The sequence below is a fragment of the Erythrolamprus reginae genome, chromosome 2, assembly GCF_031021105.1.
Source record: "Erythrolamprus reginae isolate rEryReg1 chromosome 2, rEryReg1.hap1, whole genome shotgun sequence".
NCBI classification, from domain to species: domain Eukaryota; kingdom Metazoa; phylum Chordata; class Lepidosauria; order Squamata; family Dipsadidae; genus Erythrolamprus; species Erythrolamprus reginae.
In genome coordinates this window covers 235481335-235493937 of record NC_091951.1, presented here as the reverse complement: position 1 = coordinate 235493937, position 12603 = coordinate 235481335, and the positions used below count along the sequence as shown (strand labels likewise).

The window sequence follows — 12603 nt, the reverse complement described above, 5'->3', positions numbered from 1 at the left end:
ATTCTTGGTGAATCTATTAGAAGGGTTAAAGTATTGTTTTACACTGCAGTTAATTGCGCTTATTACTGATATACACTTTTTAAAAAACATGACATTTGTGCTGGGAATTTTTGCTGAAAACAATGAGTCTTTCATAATGAATGGGTAGTTTTTCCTGCACTCATAGGCAAAGGAGCTGAGGTTATGTATATTTATTTTTAATGTAAATGTTTTATTTGCTCTGATTTCAGATTAAATCTCCTTGCCACCATTATTTACCCTTCCAAACATAGCTGAGTCGAGTAATTGCCTTATTAGGAGGGTTCTAAAATTAAGGATAGGTAGAATAGAATAGAATAGAATAGAATAGAATTTTATACCACTTAATAAGGCCTTGGTAAGGCCTTGGAATACTGCATTTAGTTTTGGTCGCTACGATGCAAAAACAATATTGAGACCCTAGAAAAAGTGCAGAGAAGAGCAACAAAGATGATCAGGGGACTGGAGGCTAAAACATATGAAGAACGGTTGCAGGAACTGGGTATGTCTTGTTTAATGAAAAGAAAGATCAGGGGAGACATGATAGCAGTGTTCCAGTATCTCAGGAGTTGCCACAAAGAAGAAGGAGTCAACCTATTCTCCAAAGCACCTGAGGGTAGAACAAGAAGCAATGGGTGAAAACTAAACTAAGAGAGAAGTAACTTGGAACTAAGGAGAAATTTCCTGACAGTCAGAACGATGGATCAATGGAACAACTTGCCTCCAGAAGTTGTGAATGCTCCAACACTGGAAGTTTTTAACCAGATGTTGGATAACCATCTGTCTGAAGTAGTGTAGGGTTTCCTGCCTAAGCAGGGGGTTGGACTAGAAGACCTCCAAGGTCCCTTCCAACTCTGTTATTATTATTATTATTATTATTATTATTATAATAAAATAGAATAGTTCTGCAACCCAACAGGACCGGCACAGACTTCAGAGGATAATCAGAACTGCAGAAAGAACAATTGCTGCCAATCTGCCTTCCATTGAGGACCTGTATACTGCATGAGTCTAAAAGAGGGCTATGAAAATATTTACTAACCTCTTGCATCCTGAAACTATTTCAACTCCTACCCTCAAAATGTTGCTACAGAGCACTGCACACCAAGACAACTAGACACAAGAACAGTTTTTCCCCCAAATGTCACCATTCTGCTAAATAATTCCCTCAACACTGTCAAATTATTTACTATGTCTGCACTATTATTACTACTAGTTTTTTCTCATCATTCCTATTACCTATTTTCTCCCACTTATGACTATATGACTGCAACTTGTTGCTTGTATCCTTAAGATTTTTTATTAATATTGATTGTTTCCTCATTGCATATTTGACCCCTATGACAATCACTAAGTGATTCTTAACAAATGTATATTTTCTTCTATGTACATTGAGAGCATATTCACCAAAGACAAATTCCTGCATAGGTACTCAGAAGCAAGGCCACTTTGGTAGAGCTTACTTCCTGCTAATTAACTAGGTCTTTATTAATTAGGTATAATAAAGAGATGCATTGCTGTGTTTGCTTAGAAACAGCCGGCCGGTTAGAGCCGTGCGATTGGCGTCCCTATCCAAGGTTCTGATAGGGCGCTTTCCATAGTTACTTTGTAAGCGGGAAAGCTACTGTGTATTTGATTGGTTCCTGCCTCAGCCAGGGCTTGCTATATAACACTGTGTGCATTGTATGTTTCTCTAAGCCTGTACCTGCCTGTCTGGCATGCATGCCGTATTAAAGCCATCTGTTAAATAAGGCCTCCTCTGTTTTACTGGCGACGAGGATTCTCGCCATTTCTTGAAGAATTCTATGCTTGGACTCTGTACGTAAGTGAAAATGTCAGTGCAGCTTACTTTCGCCCCTTTCAATCCCCAAGGGGAGACATGGGAGTCCTATGTTGCCCGTTTCGATTGCTTCTTAATCTCCAACGGGTACACGGAAATTTCCGGAGACAGGAAAAGGTCTTATTTCCTGGGGTTTTGTGGCCCCGAGATGTTTGAAACTGCCCGAGCATTGTTTGCCCCTACTTCAATCCACGATGTATCTTGGGAAGATTTTTTAAAAACCTTGCAGGATCATTATGCCCCGGCTCCATCTCGTTGTGCGAGGCGCTATAAATTTTACCAGCGGAACCAAGCCGAGGGGGAGTCTATAAATGACTATGTGGCCGCCCTGCGCCGTGCGGCACTGTATTGCGAGTTTGCTGACCTGAATGACTACCTCCTAGACAGGCTTGTAATTGGGGTGAGAGACGGTCAGCTTAAGCGGCGTCTCCTGGCCATTAGGGATTTGACATTTCAAGCGGCGCTAGCGGAGGCTCGTGCGTTTGAGCTGTCAACGCAGTCGCTGGCAGCCATGGACAGCACCGTTAATATCACCCGAAAGACTACAGTTTCCACTGATAGGGCCACCGTTCTTCCTGAAGAGGATGGCAGTCATGAAGCAGAGGAGGAGGAGGTGTGCAAATTGGCAGTGAATAGGAACCGAGACGCTCCTGTTACCCGTCCCAGGCCACCCCAGTCACCTTGTCAGGGCTGTGGGGGCAATCATCTGAGGTCCTCCTGCCCTTCCCGTGATGCCGTGTGTTGGCATTGTGGTGCCAAAGGGCACCTTTCCAGAGTCTGCCGTTCCCGCAGAGTTTCTACAGCCACGGCCCGTGAGCAACGGGAACCCCAGGGTTTCATTCCCCGATGGCAGAAGAAATTCCCTTCAAACCGGCGTGAGGATTGCAACGCTATTTATAGTCGGCCACGTTTGGCTACCACTTTTGTGAAGGAGATGTCTAGTTCAGCGGAAAAGATCTCGTTGGAGGTCCAGTTGGGCGCTTCGAGGTGCCCTAGGCAAGTGGACACTGGATCTGCCCATTCCTTAATTTCGTGGGCGACATTGAAGCGCTGTTTTCCAGCTATCAGCAGAGGTCGCCTGTCTCCATGCGCTGTGCAACTGAAAGACTATCAAGGGACACCAATTCCTATTTTTGGGGAGGGCCGTTTCCCAGTCCGTTTCAAAACTTTTGTGGGCAATTTGCCTCTTATTGTAATTAATGGGCCTTTCTCTAATCTTTTAGGATTGGACTGGTTCAAGGCTTTGGGACTCTCAGTGACTGGGGTAAATACTGTCAGTGATATGGGAAGGTTTGAGGTCCTGGCGCGGGAGTTTCCAACAGTATTTGATGGTCAGTTGGGCTGTTATACGGGAACCCCGATTTCATTTGGTTTGAACCCGCAAGAACCGGCGGTTCGTTTAAAAGCCCGCTGGGTGCCCATTCCCCTCCGGCCGAAAGTGGATGAGGAACTGGACAGACTGATTGCCCAGGGGGTGCTAGAACCGGTGGATCAGGCAAAATGGGAAACCCCGGTGGTCATTGCTTTCAAGGGGGATGGGGGAATTAGGCTGTGTGGGGACTATAAATGTTCCATTAACAAAGCGTTGGCACACCACTCATATCCGTTGCCAGTGGTGCAACAGCCGCTGCACACCTTGGGAAAGGGTCGGGTGTTCGCGAAGCTTGACCTGTCTCAGGCTTATCAGCAGCTTCCCGTTGACCCCCCTAGCTGCAGAAGCGCAGTCAATCATCACCCATCGGGGGGTATTCAAGTGTCACCGCTTACAATTTGGGGTCTCCATTGCCCCAGGACTATTCCAGGGCCTGATGGAAAGGTTGCTATATGGGCTCGAAGGAACTGTGCCATATTTTGATGACGTCCTGGTGTCGGGGAGTTCCACAGACGAGTTGATGGCACGAGTAAGAAAGGTTTTGTCCAAGTTCAGGGACGCGGGGCTTAAACTAAAAGAAAAAAAGTGTGTTTTTGGTGTCCCGAGGGTGGAATTCCTGGGCTTTATTGTAGATGGGGAGGGAATTCACCCCACCCCTGAAAAGACACGGGCGATTAGGGATGCCCCCAGGCCACGTTCCAAGGCTGAGCTGCAAGCTTTTTTGGGACTTTTAAATTTTTACGCGGTTTTTATTCCGCATAAGGCATCGGTGGCCGAGCCTTTACACCGGCTTTTGGACAAGCACTCAAACTGGCACTGGGGATGAAGGGAGGAATTGGCATTCAACGGGGTCAAGGCAATACTCTTGTCCAACAATGTGCTGACCCAATACTCACCTGGTTTACCTTTAATTTTGACTTGTGACGCTTCACAACACGGGGTGGGCGCTGTCCTCAGTCACAGGCTGCCAAGTGGAGCCGAAGCCCCTCTGGCATTTTTCTCTTGCACATTGGCTTCGGCAGAGAGAAATTATGGACATATCGACAAGGAGGCGCTGGCACTAATTGCGGGGGTCAAGCGGTTCCACGATTACTTATATGGGAGGCATTTCAAATTAGTCACAGACCACCAACCATTGCTGGGGCTTTTATCAGGCAGCCGTCAAAGTCCGGTAGTCCTTTCACCCAGGATGTCACGTTGGATCGTTTTCCTAGCGAACTACAATTATACGTTATCCTATAAGCCAGGACGCCACATAGCACACGCTGATGCCCTGAGCAGATGCCCGCTGCCAGATGTTCTCGTCGACCCTGCTCCGGCGTGCTCCGTGTTTGCTCTATCTGAGAGCACTATTCCTATTTCTGCAACCGAAGTAGCGGGTGTAACTGGTCGAGATGCCATTCTGTCCCAAGTAAGGCAATGGGTGTTAAGAGGATGGCCAGTTGCAGCCCCCGCAGATGTTTTTGTCCCATTTTTCAGGTGTCAATCAGAGTTCTCTGTAGAAAAGGGGGTGGTGCTGCGAGGAAGCAGGGTGGTAATTCCAGAAACCTTGCGCAGCCAGGTGCTGGCCTTATTGCATAGGGGTCACCCTGGCATAGTGCGCATGAAGAGCTTAGCTCGGGACTATGTTTGGTGGCCTGGGTTGGACAAGGCGGTAGAGCTAAGAGTAGCTGGATGTGCAGCGTGCCAGGAAAGTCGCCCTTTCCCTCCTCGAGCCGAGCCGCTGGTATGGGAGCCGCCAGCTGGACCTTGGGCTCGTATACACATTGACTTAGCCGGTCCCTTTATGGGACAGACCTTCCTAATAATCGTGGATGCCCATTCGAAATGGGTGGAGGTTGTCCAGCTCAGATCTACCTGCGCTCAGGCGATCATAGACGCCCTACTGACTTTATTTGCCACGCATGGGTTCCCCGACCTTCTCGTTTCTGACAACGGTCCCCAGTTCACTGCGGTGCAGTTTGAGTCATTCTTAGCATCTGCTGGCATCAGACATGCGTTAAGCTCGCCTTGGCATCCGGCCAGTAATGGCCAGGCGGAACGGGCAGTTAGGTCTGTAAAAGACGCCCTTAAGAGGATGCCACAAGGTTCTTGGCAGGAAAGGCTAGCAGATTTGATGCTAGCGCAACATTCCACCCCCTGTGTGGCCACGGGTAAAACCCCAGCCGAACTTTTGATGGGTCGCAAGCTCCGCATCATTCTTGATAGACTGCACCCATGGTACTCACAATCAGTGCAGTGGCCAGTAACCCCGACCCGGCAGGTAAAAATTGGAAACACTGTTTTTGTCAGGTCATACTCAGGAGGACGGAATTGGGAAAGGGGAACAGTAAGCAGAGAGCTGGGGCCTCGATCTTTTGAAATCGAACTTGGGGATGGAAGGGTTTGGAAGAGGCATTTAGACCAGATCCGGATTGACAGGGCGAGCGATCTCCAAAGGGAAGGAGATGGTGAGCAGTCGGGATCGGCTCACAGTCAGTTTCAGCTGCCCGAAAGACTGTCAGGGGAAAACGCCTCCTCAAAGTCATTAAGGGGTGAGGAAGTTCTGGATTCAGAAGAGGGAGTGCAAGAATCAAATTCGGAGAGGATTTCCGAGCAGGCGGTCATGCCTCGGCGCTCCGAGAGAGTGCGCTACAAACCGGCATATTTAAAGGACTATGTATGTGTCAATCAAGGGGTTAGGAGTGCTGTGTTTGCTTAGAAACAGCCGGCCGGTTAGAGCCGTGCGATTGGCGTCCCTATCCAAGGTTCTGATAGGGCGCTTTCCATAGTTACTTTGTAAGCGGGAAAGCTACTGTGTATTTGATTGGTTCCTGCCTCAGCCAGGGCTTGCTATATAACACTGTGTGCATTGTGTGTTTCTCTAAGCCTGTACCTGCCTGTCTGGCATGCATTCCGTATTAAAGCCATCTGTTAAATAAGGCCTCCTCTGTTTTATGCATGTTTTCCATTTTCAGTGAGTTACAAAAGACGCTGCTACTACCTGTAATAGGCTGTGAAAACAGTCCTGGGAAACAGGAGGCAGAGCCATTATGTAGGCATCAATCCTTCCTATTTCCTAAGGTTATTCATGCAGCCCTTTAAACCACCTGTGATGCTTCACCGCCTGTGACCCTTGGCGTGTCAGGCAGTTTTGGGCTGAAAAAGTGAGTGGCCCAAAGTTGCCATGTGACCCTCCATGGCTTAGGTAAATAAGAATCTGGGTCTTCTTTGGTGTTAGTCCAACATCTTATCAAGTACACACATAGAAACATAGAAGTCTGACGGCAGGAAAAAACCTCGTGGTCCATCTAGTCTGCCCTTATACTATTTTCTGTATTTTATCTTAGGATGGATATATGTTTATCCCAGGCATGTTTAAATTCAGTTACTGTGGATTTATCTACCACGTCTGCTGGAAGTTTGTTCCAAGGATCTACTACTCTTTCAGTAAAATAATATTTTCTCATGTTGCTTTTGATCTTTCCCCCAACTAACACACCACTGCGTTTATTTAAAATACCAGAAAGAGGAGTCCCAGACAAAAGACAGATACCCATGGTACGGTTTCTTTAACCTTGGTCAACATTTCCACAACTTGACACCCGCTAACACTGTAAGATAATATGTTCAGCAGATCTCTCCAATTTGACCCACAGCTATTCTTAAGTAGCAGTTAACATTGAAAAAACCTTCAGAAAAGATTGATCTCGTGTCTTTTTCACTTAAGGAGAATGGGGGGAGGGTGTGTGTAGTAAAACTGGATGTGAATTAACATACTATTTCTGATTTTTTTAAAAATGAGAAATGACTTATTTCCTTGACTTCATTCAAACTTCAACTATTAATATCCATTGACAAATGAAACCAAACAATTGCTTCAGTTTTCCTTCAAGCCATTCTTTTACACATCCCCTGCTTTTATTAGAATTTCCCAGGGTTATACATTTATCAGGCCAACTCAGAAGGTCACAAAAATACGCAAGTTTTCAAAATAGCTAATTCTCTTTATAATGAATTTAACAGTAGTTACGCTGTTAGTGCAAAGAAACGAGAAGCGAGAAGAGACAACTTAGCAAATCCACCTCATGTGCACGATGAAGCTTTGAACTGTTGTATAAGGCAGAAAAGAGAAGTGGTGAGGGCCGTATATTGACACACACACCGTTTTAAGCTTCGGTTGGAGTAATCGTCATGAGTTTGTCTGCTTGCCTCCAAAAACTGTTGATAGCTACATAAAACATCCCTCAGGTTGGTTTTAAGGCTTGTGTGCCCACTACTGCAAAAACCACAGTTTGTGAACTGTAGGCATGCTTCTGTCAACTGGAGAAGGTTCTGGAAGGTGTTTTGAATTATCATAGGTGTCTCTGGAGAAGGGCCTTGTGCTTTGATAATCTTCTGGCAATTAGCTAACAGTCTCTTTGATTCCACCTGCAAGGCGTTCTTGTTTTCTGAAAAAAGGGCAGCGCATTGATCCTCTGGATGTTTTCTTTGGCTTCCTGAAGAACGCTTCAAAATTTCCTTCAGCTCTACTACATCCCCTAACAAGTGGCAGAAGTCAAATGGCGAGACAGACCATTTTTCTTTCATGCAGCTCAGTTCTTGGATCGGCAATTCTGGGAGGTATCTGTGATTCTGAGAATCTCTAGGGGTCCCGTTCATATAAGTATGTTCTTGGTGGTGCCTGGCGGGATTAAAATATGAAGGCAGTGGGTTTCCTGTTGAAGGTGGGGTCGTTAAGGGTCCTTCAGAAATGCTACTTGCGAAGGGTTTGGCGCTGTCTAATTCTGATTCATTTTCTGTCCCATGGAAACAGCTGGCATAAGACAACTGGCAGCTGCATCTCTCGCGTTTATGTCCAGGTGTAAATGTTTCCTCAGAATTCACCAAACATGGCGGACCTGTGTCACTGAATGCCACTGCACCTCCAGTTGCATTGTCAGAAGACAGAAAGGATAGAGCTGACGTACAGTTTTTCTCACTGGGTCTGGCAGCCTTAGACAAAATGTCAAATGAAGGGTAACCCTGTCCCGCTGAATTGTCAGTTTTGCTCTGTTTTATGTTCTCTGAGGAAACCATTAGTGAACTAGATCTCTTATTTTTATAATCTGCAACGAGACCATTTCCTGTGAGGTTTCCCCCCTCTGTTTTAAAGTCACCAGCCACGTCTGTAGACTGGCACAGATTACGAGACATACTCATGGCTGATAAGTGGGCTGGGACTTGATTTATAACGCCATCTTTCAAAGATAAATTATTAACGCCCAGGCCATTTCGGCTAGTAATTCTTTGGCGCTCGTCATCTGCTTGCTGACAGATTTTTGCATTTCCTGCTGCTGAACTGAAATTTGGCCAGCAAATTCGGCCTGATGTATCGCTGCAGTTGAAAAATAGTTGAGTTACATTTGAAGTCCCCAGACGTTTTTCATCTCCCGATTTCTGTGTAGCATCCTTATTTGACAACTGGCTGGTACCTTCTTCAAACTTCAAGTCTCCAAGGGCGTGGCTGGAGTCACACAAGATGGAGTCACTTTTGACTCTCTTGCAGGGATCTGACAAAACCTGTTCCTGTTTCTTAGTTTTCTCTGCAGGGAGAGAATCCAGGTCCAAGACTGGGGCGAAAGATGAAGGTTTGTCTTGGATGCTGTTCGGAGATCCTGAAGGTTTGGTAGTAGTGTGTATTATTTCCTCAATCAATACATAGCTGATTCCTGTTGGAGGTTTGATTGTACTCGCTTTTTTGTGAAGTTCTTGCTTTACGGCACTCTCTGCTTTTACTTCACAATGTCCCTGAACTTGTCTAGCCATTTCTGTAAGCTTTTCTGTTTTTTCTTTGCAAGAGGGATCAAGATCTTCCCGGTGAAAATTAATTTCTGGTGTATTTAAATGGGGACTCTGATGGAGGGGCATATAAAAAGAATCTAAAGAACCAACGCTTGAGTCTAAACTTCCTCCTCTTGCCTGTGCAGAGGCCAAGCGCAAGACTGAATTCGGTACTGATGAATTCCGCCCTGTTTCTGTTGAATCAGGTGAAGAGGTTGAATTTTGGACCACCTGGGTTTTCTGTGTGGCTTCGAGAAGATTGGGAATTTGCTGGGGTTCCTTCAATAAAGTCTCCGCTGCGGGGTTTCCAATTCCTGAAATGGTTGTGTCTTTACTGCAACGAACATTGGTTTCCAGGGATGAAGCTCTGGGGAAACTAACTTGGGAAGTATAATTTGTCTCGAGGAAGGACCTTCTTTTCCTCAAATTGTTGGCACCCATTGGGTCTTTTCCTGGCTTGGGTTTCATCCTTCTGCTTTGCCTTGACAGGATGTTTTCATCCAAACTGCCACAAGATGGCAACTCTTGGGAAGGATGTAAAGGCAGAATTTCAGAACCTAAAAAATTTAAAAAAGAGGGCATAAATATGGAGAATTACTTTTTTGTCCTATTTCAGAAGTCGTTTGTGAAAAGATTTGTGTTGCTGCTGCTGCTGTGTGTGAATCGTCTAAAGGTGTACAGTGTTCCCTCGATTTTCGCGGGTTCGAACTTCGCGAATAGCTTATACCATGGTTTTTCAAAAAATATTAATTAAAAAATACTTCGCGATTTTTTTCCTATACCACGGTTTTCCCCGCCCGATTATGTCATAGGTCATCGCCAAACTAATAATTTTTGCAAATAAATAACAAAAAAATAATAATAATTGTTAATAAATAATTATGTTTATAAATATCAGGATCACTAAGTATTTTATTCAATGGTGAGTACCAGTAATAATGGTGAGTAAATGGTTGTTAAGGGAATGGGAAATGGTAATTTAGGGGTTTAAAGTGTTAAGGGATGGCTTTTGATACTGTCCATAGCCAAAAATGGTGTATTTACTTCTGCATCTGTACTTCGCGGAAATTCGACTTTCGCGGGCGGTCTTGGAACGCATCCCCCGCGAAAATCGAGGGAACACTGTATTCGATTCCTTTCTTTTTGCAAGCTAATAAAGAAACTAGGGAAATGCCAGGTGTAATGTAGTGCCCTGCCTCCCTCACCCTGACTAACACTGAGAAATAATCTATTGTAAGCAACTCAAAAGCATCACCACTACAAACAGATTTGGAGATATACTTACCCATCATCCTCTTCCATCCACTTTTGTATCTTTTTATGGCACAAAGGGATGAAAAGTTGAGAGAGACTAGAGAAACCCTGCTGTCACAGGGTAGTAGTTAGTAGTAGTAAATTTCTAGTTTTTAAAAAAACTACCGTACATTAAAACTTTCTCACATAATCGTTCCACCACTTATAATTACATGAACACAAATAGTAAGTACCGCAACAATCTATTTCCATATATTGATTCTTTTGGCAACTAAAAGGAAAAAAAAAACCATCAGAAAAAATGTAATAATAGAAAACACTGAACTGGAATTTTCTTTGCAATAGGTTTTGTAGAATAGCCATTAAGTCTAGCCTTAGGCACCCTTGGAAGCAAAATATAATAATAATAATAATAATAATAATAATAATAATAATAATAATAATTATAATTATAGTTATTATTATTATTTGTTGTTGTCGATGTTGTTGTTGTTGTTATTATTATTATTATTATTATTATTATTATTATTAATTAGATTTGTATGCCGCCCCTCTCCGCAGACTCGGGGCGGCTCACAAGAGCAATAGTAACAATATAACAATGTAACAAATCTAATATTTAAAAAACATCTAAAATACTGGGCAGCTATAAGGAATAATATATTTGAATATGCAATAATAACTGCTAGATATCAGTAAGTGAATCAATCAGCTTTAATTATTCGAAGGGCCTCATATTGATACCATAGCCATCACTCCTTCCCCTGACCAGGTGTGACAATGTGAGACCCCATGAGTAACTGTGTGAAATGTGCAAGGATCGCTAAGGGTAGCAGTCAAAATAACAATCCTATATAATAATAATAATAATAATAATAATAATAATAATAATAATAATTACTCAAGACCCACCTTTGTCGCCAGGAAGGAATTAAGATATTCCTTCCCCTAGGCCATTACAAGTTATGCATGCTATGTTTGTGTGTATGTTTGGTTTTTTATAATGAGGGTTTTTAGTTGTTTTATTAAATTGGATTGTTACATGTTGTTTTACCATTGTTGTTAGCAGCCCCGAGTCTGCGGAGAGGGGCGGCATACAAATCCAATAACTAAATAATAATAATAATAATAATAATAATAATAATAATAATAATAATAATAATAATTATTATTATTATTATTATTTATTAGATTTGTATGCCGCCGCTCTCCGAAGACTCGGGGCGGCTCACAACAATAATAAAAACAATATTATAGTAGAACAAATCTAATATTTTTAAAAAACATATAAAACCCTATCATTATTTAAAAAACCAAACAACACATTCATACCAAACATAAAACAAAATATAAAAGAGCCTGGGGGAAAGGTGTCTCAACTCCCCCATGCCTGGCGGTATAAGTGAGTCTTGAGTAGTTTAAAAGACCTTGGGAGGTTCGTACCACAACAAAGAGACTCCAGGGATTATCTTTTAACTTACCTGCTTGTGGCTCTGTTGGGGTCATCCTTTTGCTTCCATCACAAATGTTATCATCTGAATTAGTCTTTTTAAAGCCAGGGGGAGATCTCAAGACAAAGGCAAGCGCCTGGCCCTCAATGATTTTCTCATAGTCTCCAGGCTCCTGCAAAGAACAGCTTTCAGGACTGTCACTCTGGGTATTCTTCCCTCCACTGCTGGCTGGAGAGAGATTGGCACAGAGGCTGTAGTACTCCATGACGTTGCTTTGGGCCAACTTGGACTCTAGAACACTCCCACCATTTTCTCTCCTGGATTCCTCTTCCGACTGTGGAAGACCCGGACTGGATAATAGGGGCGGCAGGAAGAAAGCAAAAAAATTTTCTTGTGACGTTCCGCTTTCCTCATCTCCATCCGCACTAAAAATGACCATCTTGTCATTATGGGCCAATTTCTGAAGAGCAGAGTTACAAAACTGAAAAATCTCCGGATGGCTTGCTGAGCACGCTTCTAAATCATCTTCCTCCAAGGCATCCAGGGAGTCGCTTGAGCCGCTGGACTTCGGCCCCCTGCTTTCCGTGTTGGCTGAATCAGAGGCTTCTGAAAGGCTATCGCTTATGCTGTACCCGTTGGAAAAGCTCATTTGTTTGTCCTCCAAGGTCTTCCTTTCTTGCTCCAGGTCTTCCTGCTCTCTTTCCTCCTCAATTGGGGGACTTATAGTGCTGTACTTAGGAGAATGTGTGTCTGAGAAACGGTCCAAGGAGGAATCTGGCTCAGAAGAGTCTTCAGAGTCACTGCAGGTTCTAGATTCATATCCTGAAAACACATACAGACAATTTCCTTGGAGTTGCACCTTCTTT

General features: G+C 43.9%; 1 protein-coding gene across 3 annotated transcripts in view; it reads right to left on the bottom strand.

Annotated features, from left to right (window-relative positions):
• Positions 1-7088: 7088 nt before the first annotated feature.
• FRMPD1 (FERM and PDZ domain containing 1) overlaps positions 7089-12603 on the bottom strand; it is a 129240-nt gene continuing 123725 nt past the window's right edge. For all 3 annotated transcript variants that reach the window (XM_070742252.1, XM_070742253.1, XM_070742254.1), the window contains 2 exons: positions 11768-12559; positions 7089-9589 (listed from right to left, as the gene is read on the bottom strand). In XM_070742252.1, coding sequence (XP_070598353.1) covers positions 7296-9589; positions 11768-12559 — 3086 coding nt within the window. In that variant the 3' untranslated portion in view covers positions 7089-7295. The remainder of the gene's footprint in view (positions 9590-11767; positions 12560-12603) is intronic.